The 19,404-nt window shown below is 65.0% G+C and overlaps 1 protein-coding gene across 9 annotated transcripts in view; it reads right to left on the reverse strand.

Annotated features, from left to right (window-relative positions):
• Positions 1-19,404, reverse strand: part of Shank2 (SH3 and multiple ankyrin repeat domains 2) — a 355,852-nt gene that overhangs the window by 105,783 nt on the left and 230,665 nt on the right. For all 9 annotated transcript variants that reach the window (XM_077108956.1, XM_077108955.1, XM_077108953.1 and 6 more), the window contains one exon: positions 86-168. In XM_077108956.1, the coding sequence (XP_076965071.1) occupies positions 86-168 (83 nt within the window). The remainder of the gene's footprint in view (positions 1-85; positions 169-19,404) is intronic.

A 19,404-nucleotide genomic window follows, 5' to 3' on the forward strand; every position in this document is an offset into this window, starting at 1 on the left:
GGGAAAGGCTGCTCCGAGCTGGTGGCCGAGCCGGGGACGGTCTCCACACAGGCGCACACACACATGCAGAGGGACCCGCTCTTACCTTTCGCCCCTCGGAGCACGAACCCGAAGCCCTCATTGTCCTTCTTCTGCAGGACCACCGTCTTGTCCTCGATGATGCAGTCACTGTAGAGAGAATTCCGGGGACAGCGACCATTATTGTAACCCATCATCATCACGGTGGCTGCTCCTCCGCCGGGGACGCTCATCATCACAGCCAATTAATCACCCAGCTCGCCGGATCCAGGCAGCATGGAGGAGACTGGGCGGCCGCGAGGTGCAGGAGGAGCTGGGGGGGCTGCCGGGATAGGCGAGCGGGGCACAATGGGATGTGGGGGGGGCGGGCGGCGCAGGAGCCAGGGGGGAGGACTCATGCATGCTGGAGCCGCTGCCCGGCTGCAGAGCGGGCTGGCTCAAGGCGCCCGGGGGCTGGCCAGGACACCGCCGCCCAGAGCGAAGAAAGTAAGTGGCCCGGGAGGCGGCGGTGGCGGGGACAGCGGGTGGTACAGGAGCTCCCCCGGCCCGCCTCGGCCCGACGCATCTTCCAGGGACGCGGAGGAGAGGAGCCCGAGAGCCGGGGGCGGCGGTCCTGCTTGGCTTTCTCTGGAAGGGGCTTGAAAGGCAGGCTCCCCTGCTCCGCGCTCGCGAGCCGCCGCGGCAGGCACGAGACGCAGGACCTGTGCCTTCCTCCGCGCCCCGCCCTCTCCGTCCTAGGGAATGCGGTGTGTGGCAGGAGCCCCCACAGTCATCTGACGAGCCCACTGTGCGGCCGGCGGCCGCCTGGGCGTCATCCCGCGCAGGGGAGCCGCAGCTGGGCGGGCAGCAGGCGGGAGCAGCCAGCGCTGTGCCTCCGGAGGCCAGCAAGGGACTTCCGAGGCCGGCGGGGGAGGGGCTCCGGCAAGAGGAGCCGGGCCACTTGGGTCACAGCAATGCCTCTGCGGACAGGGGCTCCTCCGAGGAGAGTGGGTGGCCAGGGACGGAGGCACGGGCAGACGGCTACCCTGTGGCAAGGACCTGAGCCGCGCTGTCCCCTGAAGGCATGGCATCTCTCTCCTCAAAGACGCCAAGGAGCCCAACTTCGGTTACCTGCCAAAGCCTCCTCTCACTCACACGGCACTCTGCCGCTTGCTGTCCACCCCCAGGCTCGCGCGGGCGGGCGTAGGACAGAAGTGAGCCGCCCTCGGGGCCACTGCCGCCCTCCCCGCCTCCTGGTGGCCTGCTGAGGGGGAGGGAGAGAGGTACCCACACCCCACCAGGACCCAGCGGTGGCCGGAAGTCAGTCAGGAGCCAGGAAGGCCCTGCCCAGGGAAGCAGAGGGGAGGGAGGGAGGGAGGGAGGGAGGCCAGCCAGGGCCAGGGGCAGCAGGGGACAGGGCACCACGACAGAGGCCCAGACAGAGAGGGCCGCAGACGCCCTGGGGAGGCGCTGGCCAACGGTAGAGGTCCCTGTGAGGGGGGGCAGCTGGGCCTGGCCTAGGCTTGTACCTACAGACACGGCAAGCCCTGGTGTCCAACACAGCCACCTGGACAGGGCGGCCCTGGGGGAGGAGGGAGGGGCAGGCAGCAGCCCCTCGGCCCTGTTTAACAGGGGAGGCCAGTGAGGTTCTGATTGGCGGGGGACACAGCTGGACAGGGCACCGGCCCTAGTGGCACAGACTGCTGGCGAGGATGCACTAGGAAGGCCCCAGCGTCCTGCGACGGGCCACCAGGGCACGGGGTTGGGGACGGGGTGCACCACAGCAACCTAGGGGCTGGCCGTGGGTCGGGGCCCGGCAGCAGGTCCAGCCCCAGGTCCTCTCTGCTGCTTACCAGCCGGCCACTGCCCCCGAGGCCCCTGGCTTGCTCAGGGCCACCAGGCAGGGCCTGCGGCCGGCCCGAGGGACAGGGCTCTGGGCGCCCGTGGGAGCTGCGTGGCGGCTGTGGCCTTCAGTAGACAGCGGGCTCAGCAGGCCCATTCCCCCGTGAGTGATTTCCCCGGTCAGCGGCTCCCTGAAACCTGGAAGGGTGACCCACACAGGGTGCCCCGCCCATGGCCCCACCTGCCCTGGGGACAGGTGGACAGTGGCTGGCTCAGGGTGAACCCACCTTGTGTCCAGCACATAGACATAGGCTGGCTGATTCCACCCACGGCCGAGTGGTGCCCAGACCCTGCCAGTCCCCAGCAGCCTGTGTCACACCCTGCCAGCTGCCCCTCTGTGGGGACCCACTCTGGGCCAACTCTGGACCTCTGTTGACTGTCTCCCTGACCACCCAGGGCAAGGCACGTCCTTGCATGGTGGCCGCTCTGACTGAAGGCCACTCCACCTCCAGGGCCTCAGCTCGGCAATGAGGAGGCGGGGACGGCGCAGGCCCTGTGCCCTCCTGCAGTGCGGCAGCTCTCGGGACGCCATCCACAGTGGGGACCACCGCGCGGGGCGCCGGCCCCCTCCTCGACCCCTGGGGACACCTCCCACCTCCCACACCCACCTGGAGTCCTCTCGGCCATTCCCAACCCACCCAAGACCTTTCTAGCCCACACTGGCCACTGTGCTGCCCCAGACTGTGACGGCTCCGACCGGTCACCTGTGCCAAGCAAGGGCCAGCCCCACGGCCTCTGACGGGATGGACTGCCCTGACCCGACCGGTCTTCGCGGCCCTCACTGGGCCTGGGCCCACTGCCGCCCTGGGAGAGGGCCTGAGACCCTGGAGCAGCAGGGGACACCCTCGACACCTCCCTCGGGCAGCCCACTGCTGGACGGTGCCGCGGCAGCACCCCACGCACTCTCTGTGCTGGGACCCAGGAGCCAATGTCCCCTGGCCCCGAGTGGCTTGAGCTCGTGGCGGACCCACGTGGGCCCAGAGGTGAGGCAGGAGGGGCTGAAGCCGGTCAGGGCCGAGCAGAAGGCAGAGGGAAGACGGCCACCGGGCACCGGGGAGGAAGGGGCCAGCACAACCTGGGTCCCGGGCAGCCCCAGGGCAGGTGCAGGGCAGCGCTGCCGAGCACCTACTGCGTGCAGCTGCCTGGGTCCAAGCAGCCAGACCTCAGGCCTCGGGGACTTGTAACCTACGACTCCTGAGAAGCAACTGGGAGAGGGGTGACGTGGCCTCCGGTGGCACGGCAGCCCTGTGCGCCCCATGAGGAGGCCCCACACTCAACCTCAGCAAAGAACCCTAGGCCTTCCTCCTGCTGGCCACTGAGTCCAGAGCCTGTCCCCATGACGGCTGTGGCCACGACAGGACGCTGTGGCTTGAAGACCTGGCTCCACATGCTGCCCCTCGAACTGTGCTGAAGCCAGGAGCCCCAGCCGGCGCCGCCCTCAGCCCCAGCCCTGCGCCAGCAGCCCCTCTCCAGACACAGGCAGCCCCAGCACCACGACCGTCGCACGGGGCCAGACCCAGGCCTGCACATGCCCACGCTGCTCCCGGGCAGGCCTGGCCCACACCTCTGCTGGGGCCCTCCCCACCCACTGAGGGCCTCACATCTGCAGTAGCCCCTGTAGAATCTCTCACAGTTACAGCCTCTCCCAGGTGTGTTGACTGGACAACGGGGGAGCCTAGGGCTTCTCCTCAGGGTGTTTTCTGAGCAGGGCGGGAGGGCCTGCAGCATGCCCCCAGACACAGCCTCTTTTGCCAACTCCTGCCTGCATTGGGAGCTGAGGAAGGAGAGGTGATGGGCAGCCAGCCCTGCCAAGTACAGCTGCGCAGGTTGTGCACTTCTGCAGCCCAGCCATGGGCCACGGGCAGGGTCTTGAGGAAGGAGGAGGCTCCTGTCCCTAGTTCACCAGGATGTCCCACAGGCCACCAGCTGCTTGGAAATGAAGGAGGTGTCTCCACAGGAATCACTGACCCTGGAGTCACAAGGCAGACGTGTGTGCCGCCCAGCAGTCCCACCTGAGCCACAACGAAGAGCTGGCCGAGGGCTGCACGCAGGGCAGTTGGCACCTTGGCCACAGGAGGGCCTGGAGCTCAGGGCGCTCGCCCCGGCCATGCCTGGAGATGCTCCTCCCCTGCCCCGCAGGCCACGGGTGGCCAAGCGTCAGGTGGCTTTTGGTGGTGGCCTGGGTTCACTTCCTCCAAGCCGTCAGGCCCGGGGGAGGTGGCCCTTGGCCGGGTTCAGGAGAGGTGCCAGAGATGACAGCTGGCGTTTAGGATCCGCCAGCCTTTGAGCCTGCTCCCTTGGCAGTGGCACCTGGTCCTGCAGAAGGTGTGACTCAGACCCACAGGAAGCCAGGCCGGAGCCAGCCCGGGCAGGAGAGGGGACCTGGGTGGCCGGCTGCCCTGCCCCAGCTGGAGAGGGCCGCCCTGGGAAGCTGGATTCTGAATTCAGGGTTTGCTGAGCTGACCGATGGCTTCCCCTGTCACTCAGATCCAGGGCGGGGTGGTGGCCCGTCCACCCAAGCAGCTACGGTGCTTCCTGGTCCTCTGGGCTGGGTTGCGCCCAGGACTGAGGCTCAGAAGTGGCTGGAGCCTCGCACATCACCAGGCACCGCTTCCAACACTCCCAAGCGTCCTGAGGGCCTACTGGGTGCTTGGCACGGTCTGTTCCTGGCAGAGAGGCCAGAGTGGCGGCTTGGCGGTGGCCTGAAGAGGTACCACGTCCTTGGCCCTGTCCTCTGGGGACTCGCTGGGAAGCAGGGTCTGCAGAGGGATCCTGGGTGAGATGCTCCAGGGCCAGCGGCTGTGTCCTGGGGAACGCGAGGCCTGGGGAGGCTGCTGCAGGGAGCCGAGAGGGAGGTGGCCACGGCCGAGGGGCCCCGGACCGTGGCCGAGGCCGGGAGGGTCCTCCAGAGTTCCAGGAAGGTCGGGCCCTGCCACACCCTGGTCTCAGACCTCCGGCCTCCAGAACCAGGAGAACTGGCCTCTGTGGGTCGGCAGCTCCCTGCGCGGGCTCTGCTAGGCAGCCACAGGACACGGAGGCGGAGTGGACAGGTAAGGGGCAGAGGCCACGGAGCACACGTCCGCAGCAGCTGGGAACGCAGTGCTGACCTGGAGACGTCCTCTGGGGGGATGTCTGGGGTCGGGGAGGACAAGGAGAGGACCACACTGTGGCCGAGGGACAGGGCCAGTGCCAGGGACCCCGCTGGGCAGCCAGACCCTGGTGTGGATGCGAGACTCAGGCTGTAAACCCAGGGCACAGCCTCCAGTCGGCCTGCGTTTGCGGGAGTGGCTCCGAGGGGTGACACGGTTGGTGTCCTTGCCTGTTACATCTGGGATGGCCAGGGGTGTGAAAGCGCTGGCCGGCCGCCGTCTCGCCTGGGAGCCCCCTCAGACTGCGGAGGACCCGGGGGCTGGGCGGCTCCTCACAGCCAGGCTCAGAGGCCCTGTCACCTTGGAGCTCCACAGAGGCTGCTGGTGGCCAGGCCAGACAGCCGCCCGCGGCGCTGGGATGTGCAGGCAGAGGACAGAGGGCGTCCAGGCAGGAGCAGGCCAGGCCCTGGGAGAGGCCGAGAGCTGGGGCTGGTGTGGGTGGGTGCGGTGCCGGTGACCTGCAGCGTCCCCGTGGGTCGTGGGTTTTAAGCCACCACTTACAGGGGGCAGGGGGCTCTTTACCTTGCTGTGGTGTTCTGCTGGCTCGGGCTGGGGACAAGGCTGTCACAGAGCAGAGTGGCTCTGTCCTATCAGAGGGTGCTGGGTGTGGCTGCAGAGGCGGGTAGGTGGGGCGCCTGCGGGAGCCAGGAGGATCCCCCGGGGCAGGCGTGGGGGGTGGAGCCCTCTAGGTCCTCCTGAGTCCCACCCCACGCAGGGCTGGTGGGACAGCGGCTGGGGCACTACTAGACAGAGGGGTCTCCAGGGAGCCGTGGCAACCGATGGCCTGGAAACTTCCGGGCTCTGCCAATCAGGAGGGTGGGGATGGGCAGCTCTTCTGCAGGGCGCGAGGGTGAGGAGTGGGGCCCAACAGGTGTCCCTGACCCTTTGGCTGCCAGCACCAGCCGGGTTGCTGTCGGGGAGCGGCCTGCAGGCTGGACAGGGCTGGACAGAGGGCTGCTCTGCAGGGAGCAGCGGCAGCCTCATCCCTGGAAAGAGTGGCAGGCTGCCCGCAGACAGGAGGGGCTCCCGGGCACCTGCCATTGGCCGTTGAGCCGAGGGCTGGACCACACAGCCCGGACCACACAGGCTGCCTCTTCCAGTGTCCCGCATCCTGCTTCCTGGGGGGCGCTCCCTGGCGTTGCCCTCCCTGCAGTCATTCACAGGGGAAGGGAAATCGATGCCGGTCCATCCTGTGCTCTGAGAGACAGCCTGAGAAGGCTGCTCCAGAGCTGGGGCTGTCTCGTGCGGAGGTGACAAGCTTGGGCCACTGGTCAGGAGTGGCTGTCATCGATGGGCAGGGGACGAAGCCCACCACCCTTCCCTTGGGACGGCCGTGTGCAGCAGCGGCCGCTGGTGGGCCCTGACGAGACGCCTGCTGGTGTTTACACGGCCGTGTTCCCCCTCATTGTCCCCGACTCCACACGATTTCCTATTGGAAACGCGAAGAACCTCACTCAGATTAAATCGCCTCATTTCCTTGTAATAAATCACCCTCCAGCGTTTCTACCTGCCAAGCACCGAGGCGCAGAGACACAGGTGTGGTGGGGCCTGCCAGTGACATCGGAGGCCACTGGCCCTCCCTGCTGAGGTGTGGCCCGAGAGGGGCTCAGCCACCGGGCACCACAAGTCCTGGGACTCCAGCTGCCCAGACCCACCTGTGGCCCGGCTGCAGGGGCCTCACCCCGGGTCAGCACCCGCGCCAGCACAGGTGGACAAGGGCCACAGGCCTGGACACCCCCAGGGTGAGAAGAGGCTTGTGGACAGGTCCAGGCTCAGGCCCTGGCTCACCGCAGAACTGGGCTGGACAGCCTTGGAAGGGTGGGCATAGTGGGCACCACAGGACCCGGCTGTGGAATGTGGAAACCAGACGATCCCCCTTTCTCCTTTTCCCTTTTGGTACTCAGCCTGGCCAGGGCCACTCCACCACTGGGCCACCTCCTCCTTTTGTTTTTTTATTTTGAGACAAGGTCTTACTGAGTTGCTGAGGCTGGCCTCCTGCCTCAGCCTCCCGCCTCAGCCTCCCAAGGCGCTGGCATCACGAGTGTGGCCATGGCCCCTGGCAAACTGAACAGACCCTCTGCTCCCAGGCGGGACTCTCCTGTGGGAATCAGCAGGGCACCCCAGGTGCATGTGGAGCACAAGGACGAGGACGTCCCCCCACGCTGTCTCACAGGCGGTGGCCCCTCAGCACAGGGCCGTGAGCAGGCTGGAGGGAGGGACGGCTGGACGCCACACTTCCAGGGCTCACAGGAACCAGGTGCGTCCAGGTCTGCCCTCCTGAGCGTCAGCTGAAGGGTGTGGCTGGAGGGGTGGACGCACCTGTGTGAGGGAGGGGGCCCCGAGCTGCAGACCCAGGAAAGGGCCAGCTGCTCACGCCAGCGGCACAGGAGCACCAGGTGGCCCAGCCCAGGAAGGTCCTGAAGCTCACCGTCCCCTCCCCCACAGCTGGCCTGTCTGCAAGGGCCCCACCACGGAGTCCAGGCAAAGCTGGCATCTGCACGTCCCTTCAGGACGCCCCCTGCCCACCTTCCAGTGGGAGAGGGCTGCTGCTGTCCCCTCTGAATTCACTTTTGTCACAGAAAACTTGACCCAGAGTGTCTCTTTCCCACTTAAAATACTGCAACAGATTTCCACCACAATTGGAAATAAAATCAGTGTACGCCCCCATGGCTAAGACCCTTTGTGATGAGACCCATGCCCGTCTCCTCCTGACTCCCTCTCCTCCAGCCTTGTGCTGCCTCGTCACCCCCGGCACGCCACATGCTCTCTGCACAGTGCTGTGTGGCGCTCTCCAGGAGCCAGGCCACGGGCAGGCCCCAGGACCTGCTGGTGACAGCATCCCTCCTCTGTGTCCCAGGCTCTCCAGCCACATCTTGACCCTGCCCGCGAGTGCCTGCAGCTGGGACAGGCCACCACCAGGCCAGGGCTGAGGAAGGGAAAGTTCTGCTCTGACTGGTCCTGGCTCTGGGCAGCCCTCCCCCTCGCAGCGAGCGCCTGGTGTCTGACCACGTGCTTCCACTGCTCACAGACCCGGTGAGTGACAGGCAGCTGGACACCGCGCAGCAGGTGCAGACCGGGTGACCCACTGTCCCATGAGCCTGGGACACGGGGCTTTCCACTTCAAAACCAGGACGGGACTCGGGATGTGTGGGCTCCCTCCTGGGCCACCCCCTGGGCGGGAGTGCAGCACCCCGGCCCTGGCCACCCCCACAGGCGGGAGTCTGAGACCCTCCAGGCGGGTGGGCAGTTCGCACGGCCAGGAGGGAAGGGAGAGGGTTTGCCAGGGCTGCCCGGTGTGGTAGGGCAGGGACAGCTCTGAAGCCTAGCCGTCCACCCTGTGTGGAGTGTCCACAGGACGGGCCCCCAGCTCCTCAAGGAAGGCCAGGCCCACCCCTCTGGCGCATGCCCTTGGCTAGAGCCGGGCCTCTCCCAGGGACTCAGACCCGCATGGACTCAGCTGCAGCCCAGACTTGGGGAGGGGCAGCTCTGGGCCGGGCGCTCCCTGACCTGCAGCTCCCCAAGGGCCACCAGCCTGGAACCTCGGACTGTCTCAAGGAGAGGCCAAGAGGAGCCTGGGCCAGAGGGGAGGCCTGGCCGCTGCCCCACCCACCCCGTGTCCACTCCCTCTACTTAAGGGCCACAGACGCGGTCATGTCCCCTCCATGAGGGCACAGTGAGGAACACATCGCTGGGTGACCTGGCCCCCGCAGACAGCAGAGCCTGGCCTCACGCGCCTGCGCTGTGGCACCTCTTGCCCCGCCACCCGGCCTGGCCACCTGCCACCCCAGCTCACGCCCACACGGCGGTATCTGCGCGGATCTGGACGATCCATCACCTTGTGCAAATAAACCCGCCTGACACAGCACAGGAGGGAACGCCAGGTACCCTCACGCCCGTCACATCCGCGGCCTGCTGTTACCTGGTGTGTCTCTGTACCGATGCTTAGGTAAGAGGTCAGTGTCACCGCGTGGCTACGATCCAGGAGGACCCACCGGGGCGTCTGAGCAAGGTGTTTGAAAGGGCCCTAAACGCTTCTGGCGACCGACGGGAATATTTCTGTGAAGACGAGAGCAGACACCCAGGTGTGCAGGCACACTGGTCCCTGTACACACCCACCCCCCTGGCTGGGCCAGAGGTGGCCAGGAGGACGTGCAGGCGCAAGGACAGGCTGTGCCAATAAAGCTTTATTGACAAAAGTGGGCTACAGGCCTGGCTTGGCCCTCGGGCCGCTGTTTACAAAAACAAGGCGTAATTGACCAAAAGACACTTCTACAACACCACATAGCACGCGCCGTGGCACTCCTGCACACACTAGGTGCCCTGGCACACTCCCGCGCACACCAGGCGCTGTGACTCTCCTGCGCACACCAGGCGCTGTGGCTCTCCTGCGCACACTAGGCGCTGTGGCTCTCCTGCGCACACCAGGCGCTGTGGCTCTCCTGCACACACCAGACACCGAGGCACACTCCTGCGCACACCAGGCGCCCTGGCTCTCCTGCGCACACTAAGGCTGGAGAGCCTCCTCCTGCAGGAGCTGCGACCCGTGCCTGCGCCCCGTGCCTGCGCCCAGGTGCCTGGCTGAGCCCCTGCACAAACCAGGCCAGCTCTTCTCTGCCCCAGAAAGGCCCTGCTGTTCCAGGTCCACAAGGGCCTGCCCCTGAACAGGTGCTCTCCCAAAGAAGTGGCCCCTGTGGGAGCCCTGGTCACCCACAGCACGGTCCATCAGGGCCAGCTCGTCCTGATCTGGTGGGACCTTGTGCAGCCTCTCGCTGTCTGTCCCGCCCCTGATCTCTGCAGCGGGGGAGCGCCTGGCTTCTCCCCGAGGAAGACACCGTGTGGGAGCAAGAGCTTGTCCCTGCTCCAGGCCACTGTCCCTGCAGGAGGCCGCAGCCCCCACTCACAGTGGGGTGGGGACGGAGCTGGGTGAATGGTGCCTCCTCCATCAAGACGTGGCCGCCCCAGGCCAGGCTGCCGAGGGGCCACTTCCCGGGGTCCAGCCCGGCCTGCTCCCTGCCTTGATTTTTTCAGCTCTCTAAGATGCCCGAATCGTCCTCCTCACTGCCTTGTGAAAGCCCGAGTCCAGGCGGGGCCGGCCGGCCGGAGCCCCTGCTCCTCCGATGCTTGGGATGGCAGCGTCGGCTTCTTGCCCTGAGCTGACCTCCCCGTCCTCAGGCTGCACCCAGCTGATTTCCTTCCTTCCGGCTTCAGAGAGAGCCTGCCGGCCTGTGCCTTCTCCATCCCTTCTCCTCCTGCCCCAAACTTGACACACGCCCCGTAACCAGGGTCTAATCCAGGCAGATTTCAATAGAAACATGCACCTCAGAACCCCTCTCCCTCCCGCAGGGCTGAGGACAGGGGCTGGCCAGCTGTAGTGACCGCAGGGTTTGTCTGTGCTCAAACAGACAGCACAGACCACGGGCGGTCACTGCCAACCGCGTGACCTCACCACAGACGCACTGCCCTGAGACCCCCGCTCCGGTTTCCCACCCACACATCAGACTTCAGACTTCAGGGGGCGGTCACCCACTGCCCTCCCACTTCCACACAAGGGAGCCATAGCTCAGAGAGGTCAGTCAGGGGCCGGCTCTCGCCAGCTTCTGGCCCTCACCCCTGCCCCTGGTAAAGAAGGCGCCAGGGCCCACCTGCTCGCTCCCCACGGCTGGCACCAGGGCTGTATGTCCCAGTGCAGGGGAGAGGGGGCCAGGCTGGGCTTGATCTGCCTGCTGCAGTGAGTGGCCGCCATCCCATCAGTCTGTCCTGTCCACTCACAGCACCCGTGACCGACTGAAAAGTTCCCCAGACGATCTGGGGCGTCCTCCATGACTGGGAGCCTTGGGAGGGCTGGGCCCCATCTCCTGCTGACCCTGCCCGCCCCCAGGGCCTGGAGCAGTGCCCAGAACACAAAGACGCAGGGTATCTTCTGTGCGTCTGTGGCCTCAGTGACAGAGGCTGCCCGCCCACACAGCTGTCCCCTCCTTTGGTGGCCTCTGACCTTCTGTGGGTGGATCCGAACAGGCGCCCCTCCCCAGGCCCTGGACACCCCTGCCAGGACCTGTGGCAGTCTGTCCCCAAGTCCACAGGGCCCAGGGCGTGCCTGCCACCTCGGGGCTCACAGCGCAGACCAACCCTGTGACAAGTACAGCCCAGGCCTTAGCAAGACCCTGAGAGAAAGTCCAGAAACTTGGAAGGTGGCCTGGGGGTCTCAGTCCCAGGCCACGTGCCGGGGTTCCTGCCCCAAGTGAAGACTCACACAGGGACTAGGTGGCACAGCGTCCCCCAGTCTCACGTCTGCTCAGAACCTCAGCACGTGACTCGTCTGGAAACAGGGTCTCTGCAGATTTTGAGATGTCACTAAGGATGGAGATGACAATCTTGGACAATCGCTGTCCTTGTAGGAGACAGCAAGGGACACAGGCACACAGAGTTGTACCATGCAGCCATAAGCCAGGGGCTGGCGGAGAGACGGGTCGGGACCTCCCTGAAGCTGAGAGTGGGGGCAGCCCCACGGCCCCGAGGTTTGGGCTTCGTCCCTCCAGAGGTGGGAGCCAGGCCCTGCTGTGTGCCGCCGTCCTGTTTGTGGTCATCTGCTGCTGCAGCCCCAGGGGTCTAACAGGTAGAGCAGGACCCTGCCTGGCCACGCCCAGGTGCTGAGAGCATGGCGGTGGACTCAGGCCCAGAGGCCAGCGCAGCACAGCAGAGCCTCCCTGCAGCGGCCAGTCCTGTCCTCAGTCCTGTCCTCAGTCCTGTCCTCTGGGGCAGAGGCTTCAGGGGAACCCGAGGCCTGGGATAGGACTCCTCCCATGGCCAGGACCGTTCCCCTGGGGGCTGTGTGTGCAGGTCTGCAGAGGTTTCTGAGGGCCAGCGTCCTCCCCTGGCAGGGCTGACCCCTAGCCAGGGCGTAGGAGAACGGGCACATCTTCCTGGGTGAGGAGTAGGTCTGGTGCAGCATCTGGTCAAGAGTGGCCTTGCTCTGGGCAGCCTCTCTCAGCCCAGCCCTGGGAGAGATGGCCACCAAAGCCTCTCTCCCAGACAGTGTGGGCTCTGGGCTTGGAGACGTGAATGAGGTGCTGACCCGTCCTCCTGGGAGGCCACTGCAGCTTGTCAGGCTGTGGGTCTTCCAGAACTTGCCTCCTGTCCTGCGGGGCCTGTCACAGAGGCCTGGTGGGGGTGGCCGTGGCTGGCACCATGGGGAAGACGAGCCAGAGTGCCCATTCCTTCCTGTGCGCTTGCTGCTGTGGCAAGTGACCAGACCCTGGTAGCCTCCATTTCTCCACCTGTACCACGAGGCCACTTCTCCCTGTCCCGGGGAGTGACATGTCCCCAGCTCCCTGACCCAGGCTGCCTGTGCTGGCTTGGTCATTTGCCTTTTGAGTTTCAATGTGCTAAACACTTGCAAAAACTGCCCTGTGCCCTGTGGCCGCTGTGACACCTTTGCCCACACAGGTCCTCCCGCTTCTGCAGGCCGGAGGTCTCAGTGGCTAACGGCAGGCGCAGGCTGCTTCCTCTCCGGGCTCCACGGATCCCCTGTCCTTCCTCATCTCATGACCCTCCTAGTCTCACTCCGGCCTGTGCCCCATGGTCCCTCTAGGGAGGACCCTGCAATCCAGCCCAGGCACTGCAGGGTCCTCTTGGAGTCTATTGTCAGCTGATTGGTGGACAAAGCCCCATGGGCAGCCTCAATGCCTCACCAGGTGGGGCCACGTCTGCAGGTTCCGGAGGCTGGGACAGGGACGTCCTGAGGACCATGGTTCACCCACCCATGCCACCCCAGCCCCCCTCCTCCTGTGCTGAGGCTCAAGACAGGGCCTGTGACACGGGGTGGGTGTCCAGGGTCACCTGCTGATGCAGGGTGACTCATCAAAGCCCCGCCACTGTCTGCAGAGTTGTTGGGCAGGGCTGGGGCCGGGCGCCAGGAGAGACTGCAGCAGAGGCCCAGGCTCCCCTGGTATCCACCTGAGCGCCTTGGCGGGACAGACGCGGTCGGTAATGACTAAACTCCCGCCTGAAGGCCACGGCTCCTGGTGCGGTGGCCCTGGGGCCCCGTGCCCTGGGGGGACTGAGTGGGGATCTTGGCTCCAGGAGCCCTGGGGAGGGTCCTGCTCCTGAAGTGTGAGCTGTGCGGGTTCCACCCACCCTGTCCCTTGGGGGAGGCGGACAAGGGACCCGTGGATGGACACTGCCACCCGACCGTGGGTCCTGGTGCTGCAGCATCCACAGCCGAGAGCTCAGAGGGGAATTCTGCGAGGCACAGCGCAAACCTGGCATCTGACGCTGACAGGTCTCCCAGCCGTGGTCACCTCGTCTTGCAAGGTTAACCAGCCCGTCAGGCTTCCAGCCCAGAGCTAACCAGACAGAGAGGGGACTCGGCCCCCGGCCATCACCTCCTCAGAGGCTGGGAGCTGCCTTCCCTCTGCGCCGCCCCCACCACGCTGGGAAATGGGATCTGCCGGCAGCACCGTCTCAGCCACTCTGGACGCTGACCGCCTTGGGCTTCCGCTGCGGTGATGCTCACGCCTCCCTGACCCTCTTGGTTTAGGACGTGGCCCACGCGGCTGTGGATGACGATGCTGACGACACCATGTCACCTGGTTTTAAGGTCTGCAGCACGGACTGAACCCGCGGCTACTCTGGGTGTGCTGGCCTCCCCCCGGAGGGCTGCTTTCCCTCTGCAGAGCACTGGACACCTAGGCGGGGCGGGGTGGCCAGCTCTGGGAGGGTGGCCGGGCTAGAGTGTGTGTGACCCTGCACCCTGGCTCTAGGAATGGATGCAGATGCCCAAGGGCGCAGCGAGGCAGGGCCAGGGGTGACCCTGCAGCTGTGATCCCCAAACGGGGCGCGCCGAGGCCTCGGGCTGGGACACTGCGGCCCACCCCCAAGCGGTTGCTCCTAGTAAGGAGTCACCTGTAGAGACGGATGTGAGAGCTGGACACCAACAGGCTAGCGTGGAAGCAGGCTGGGGGTGGAGTGGACGGCGTAACCCACCACCTAACCCACGGCACACCTGGAAGGACGTGTGGTACCAGTGAAGGCGGGGGCAGGGCCGCCGGGAACCCCAGTCCTCCGGGCGAGGCCGCAGAGGCTGCTGTCCATCACGTTGTCCTGCGTGCCTCGCCTGCCCGGGTGTGGGCAGCAGGGCTCCGCCCATTTCCACAAGCCCATGGGGATGGGGTCCGGGAGGCCTGCAGCGGAGGAAGGCGCCCAGCCCTGGTCCTCAAAGGCGGGAGCGCCCTGCTCCTGAGACAGTGAGACGCGCTTTCCAGACCTGATCTGGGGGAGACGCGGTTGGGGGAAGGGAAAGCGTCCTGTGGCTTCACCCAGACCAGGGTCGGGGGTCCCTTCCCAGGTGAAGGAGACGGAGCCACAGGGCATGTCTGGGGCCAGCTGGAGGGGGCGAGGATGACTCAGACGAAGGGGTGGCATACGTGCTGAGCCGTGTCCTCCTGAGCTACCCGTGAGGTGGCATCTCCTCAGGGGTCTCCTGCCCATGCCCACCTGTGACTTAGGGTCTGGCCACTGCTGCTCCCACCCTCTGCACTCCCCTCCCACCTTTGGCTGGCTCCCCCCTCCTAGAGACGTCCATTTGCTTGCAACGTGTCCACCGCCCTCTGCCCTCACTGCCTTCGACTCTTATGCAACTTGCCACCTTCTGTAAGACCGTCCTGTGTGCAGGAAGACCTCCATCTGCTAGTGCTGAGAAGGGCCGTATGCGTCTCCTGTGACCGCTGTAACAAACTGCCCCGAGCCGGGCACTTAAAACAGCAGACACCCATTTTCCCACAGTTCTGGAGGCCCACAGGCCATTATCAGCTGTTGCTGGTGGGAATCCCAGGGCTGCACTCGGTGGAGACTCTTTTCTGCCTTTTCCAGCTCTTGGTGGCTCAGCTGTTCCTTGGCTGGTGGCCTTCCTGGTCACAGAGCCTCCTCTTCCCCAGTCTGCACAATCTCTTCTTGTAAGGACGCAGGTGACAGCACGTGGGGCCCACGTGGATACCCAGCATCACCTCCCATCTCTAGATGCACCTTAACCTCGGTGCACTGCAGAGTCCTGCCCGCTCTGCCACATGAGGTGGTCTGGCGGGTTCCAGGGACTTGACCAGGCATGCTCTGGGTGGGTATCCAGCAGACCCCACGTGCTCACCACTTAGAGCAGGGCTCTGCAGGCTTGAATCAACGGTCGAGAAGAGAGGCCCAGGCCTCTGGCCCCATCTCTGACCTCCCTCCTCACATCCACGACGCCCCTCCTCATCCTGTCCACTCTCTGCCCTGAGACCTAGGAAACAGCTCCAGAACCCAAACCACGAGTGCAAACCACGCGTGACCCACACATGTCCCTGGCCTCCTCGCAGGATGTGATTGACACCTGCCCTCCCTCCCAGAGAGGCCACAGGAAGAGCACCGTCACCACCCAGGGGAGCCCACGGCCCTGCCAGGGTCACCACCGAGGGCTGGAGACACAGCACTGAGCAGAGCCCCGCCCTGTCCTTCCAGGGGACTGCAGGGCCCAGCCCTGTCCCAGCTGATGGCTGCGGCCCTTTCGATCCGCCTCTGTGTCCCCATCCAGAAAAAGAAGGGCCCCAAATGTGCCTCTCAGCTCCCATGCCAGCAGGAGACGGGGGACAGGCTCCTGGTTTCCATGTCTCATAGACGGGACCAGGTGCTCCAGAAAGATGAAGCAAAGGGCCCAGGGTCCTTCCTGACCCCAGGGTGCCTGGTCCCCGTGACAGCCCCTGACCTCAGTCCCAGCCAGGCCCCTGAGTGGTGCTGCTCCATTTCCTGGCCTCAGCCCGCCATCAGAGCCTGGCAGAGAGAAGGAGGCTCTGCGACCCGCCCTTGGGACCTGGGGGCACCCTCCCCTGCGCAGCCTGACCCTGCCTTACCTAGGGGCAGCTCCCAGCCTGCTCAGGCCCCTTCCCCGCATCCTGGGCCCAGAGAAGAGCTCTGCCCGCCCCTCAGCACCAAGTCCTGAGCAACCACCCACAGCGGGGCCAGCAAGGGCCGACTCAGGCGGAGGGCCGAGGGCAGGAGGCCACCATCTGCCAGGCCAGGTTTCTGGCCACCAAGCCAGCCCCTACCTTGACCTTGGTTAATGGAGTCAGGTTTTAATCAGCGTGTGCCCTGAGGAGCTAAGCCCTGCCTGTTGGCTGGCAGCTGCCCAGAGCAGACAGGCTGGGCCACCTGACCACTCCACTCCGAGAGAAAGGAGGCGGCAGCCAGTCCCCGAGCTGCAGTTCTAATCCCAGGGTGCGGACAGGGGCCTGGCCTTTTGTTTAGCCCTGGAGGGAACGGGCGGCACAGCCCTGCGGGGGCAGGGGACAGCAGAAACCCCTTGGACGGCACCAAGCACCTTCCATGGTGAGCTCTTGGCACTGGGGACCCAAGTCTTTCCCTGGGGACACGCTGTCCCTCCTTTCCTCACAGTGAGCACCGAGTGCTGACAATCTGCCAAGTGCCGCCTATAAAGAGGCCTAAGCATGTTCCCCATCTCGACTCCTGTTCTCACCCTGAGTCGTTGATCCGTCTACCCACCTGCTCATCCTCCACCCACCCACCCACCATCCACCCATCTGCTTATCCATTTGTCCATCCACTCATCCATCCACCATCCATCCACCCATCTACTTATCCATTTGCCCATTCAGCCACCATCCACCATCCACCAACCACCCACCTACCCATCCACTCAGCCACCATCCACCATCCACCAACCACCCACCTACCCATCCACTCAGCTACCATCTACCATCCACCAACCCACCCACCTACCCATCCACTCAGCCACCATCCACCATCCACCCACCCACCCACCTACCCATCCACTCAGCCACCATCCACCATCCACCAACCCACCCACCTACCCATCCACTCAGCCACCATCCACCATCCACCAACCACCCTACCCATCCATTCAGCCACCATCCACCATCCACCAACCACCCACCTACCCATCCACTCAGCCACCATCCACCCTTCCACCAACCACCCACCTACCCATCCACTCAGCCACCATCCACCATCCACCAAGCCACCCACCTACCCATCCACTCAGCTACCATCTACCATCCACCAACCCACCCACCTACCCATCCACTCATCCACCATCCACCACCCACCCACCCACCCATCCACTCAGCCACCATCCACCATCCACCAACCCACCCACCCACCCATCCACTCAGCCACCATCCACCATCCACCAACCCACCCACCTACCCATCCACTCATCCACCATCCACCATCCACCAACCCACCCACCCACCCATCCACTCAGCCACCATCTACCATCCACCAACCCACCCACCCACCCATCCACTCAGCCACCATCCACCATCCACCAACCCACCCACCTACCCATCCACTCAGCCACCATCTACCATCCACCAACCCACCCACCCACCCATCCACTCAGCCACCATCCACCATCCACCAACCCACCCACCTACCCATCCACTCATCCACCATCCACCACCCACCCACCCACCCATCCACTCAGCCACCATCCACCATCCACCAACCCACCCACCTACCCATCCACTCAGCCACCATCTACCATCCACCAACCCACCCACCTACCCATCCACTCAGCCACCATCCACCAACCACCCACCCACCCATCCACTCAGCCACCATCTACCATCCACCAACCCACCCACCTACCCATCCACTCAGCCACCATCCACCATCCCTTCCACCTACCCATCCACTCAGCCACCATCCACCATCCACCATCCCTTCCACCTACCCATCCACTCAGCCACCATCCACCATCCACCAACCACCCAACCTACCCATCCACTCAGCCACCATCCACCATCCACCAACCACCCACCTACCCATCCACTCAGCCACCATCCACCCATCTACTTATCCGTTTGCCCATCCACTCATCCACCCATTTCCTCAGCCACCCACCCACCCATCCACCCATCCACTTATCCACTCACCCACCACTCATCCATCTGTCCATCCACCCCTCTATCACTCATCCATTCACCCTCCACCTATCTGTCCCCGACCCCATTCTGAGGCTGAACACTCCCCCTTCCTTAAGCAGATGACAGGGAGAAGAGATGAGTCAGAGTCGGTCCCTGTCCCATCCTGGAGGAGATGTGGTGAGGAAGGAGCAAGTGGAGCAGGCAGACAGACAGCCTCTCTGCTGCCCAGGAGACACCAACAGGGCTGTCCACCTCTCTCCCTCTTCTCCCTGAGCCAGGCACCATGGACCCCTGGTTCCTGTAGGACTCCAGAACACCAAGCCTTTGGACAGGGGTGGGATCAGCATGGACCTTTCCCAAGAGCCAGCAGGGAGCCAGGCTCAGCCTTGGGGACACCTGGAGAACTGGCTGTGGCATCCTCTCCTGGACTGGAGGCCATTGCCTCACACCTCATGAGCAGCCTGGACACCGGCTCAGCGTACCCCAGATCCTCTCTGGGGCCTGTGGCCACCCATCCCGGGCAGGGGCCCTGGAATCCCAGCTCTGCCAGGCCTGTCTAGGGCCAGCAGTTTGATGCACGCATGTCCACTCTTGGTGACTACTGGCCAGTGGTTATGGCAGCTTCAGGCCACTGAACAGACCTTATAGTCAGACGAGAACTGGGGAATCACCATCCACTCAGCCACCATCCACCTTTTTACAGGTGGGGAAGCCAGGGTCCGTGCAGGAGCTGGCACCAGGACTGGACAGAGCCCCAGTGTCGAGACCGCAGGCTGCCCGGCCGGCCTCGAGATTCAGAGTCACACACTTAGTTCCAGAATCGCTGCAGCCCTGGAGCTCAGAGCCGGGCTGGGGAAGGAGGAGCACAGGGACCCGGTGCTGCCAGGTGGCCAGGCTCCCACCAGCTCGCGTGGGCCAACGGTGGGCACCTCCTCCCTGCTTGGTGCTCGGTGGCCGCGGGCAGGCAGCTTGACTTTGGCCAAGGGGGGAGTTCTCGTGTAGCGGTGATCAGCAATGCTGATGCTCAGGACACAGGAGGACAGCCTCAGCCTGGGGCTGGGGAGAGGTGACCGTGGAAAGCTAGGGAACAGGTCAACTCTGCGGCTGGAGGGGCTCTGGGATCTGGGGACACGGGAGCCTTCCCAGCTCTGTGGGCTCCGGCTCCAGCCCCACAGGACCCTGGGTGTGTGCTGAGGCTCGGGTGGCTCTGCTGGGCCGGCCTGGAGGTGTGCCCGGATCCAGCCTCCCCTAGCAACCCCTCCGCCGCTCCTCGTCTCCCCGCCCATCTGCCTGTGCTCCCCCCACCCAGACGCCCACTCGCCACCTGGGAAATGTACTAAATGTGGCCTGAGAAGCTCTGAGCCAGGAGCCTCCCTGGTGCCGAGGGACTCAGCTCCCAGCCCCCAAGCAGGGGCCACCGAGTC

This window comes from Callospermophilus lateralis, chromosome 2 (assembly GCF_048772815.1).
Source record: "Callospermophilus lateralis isolate mCalLat2 chromosome 2, mCalLat2.hap1, whole genome shotgun sequence".
Lineage (NCBI taxonomy): Eukaryota > Metazoa > Chordata > Mammalia > Rodentia > Sciuridae > Callospermophilus > Callospermophilus lateralis.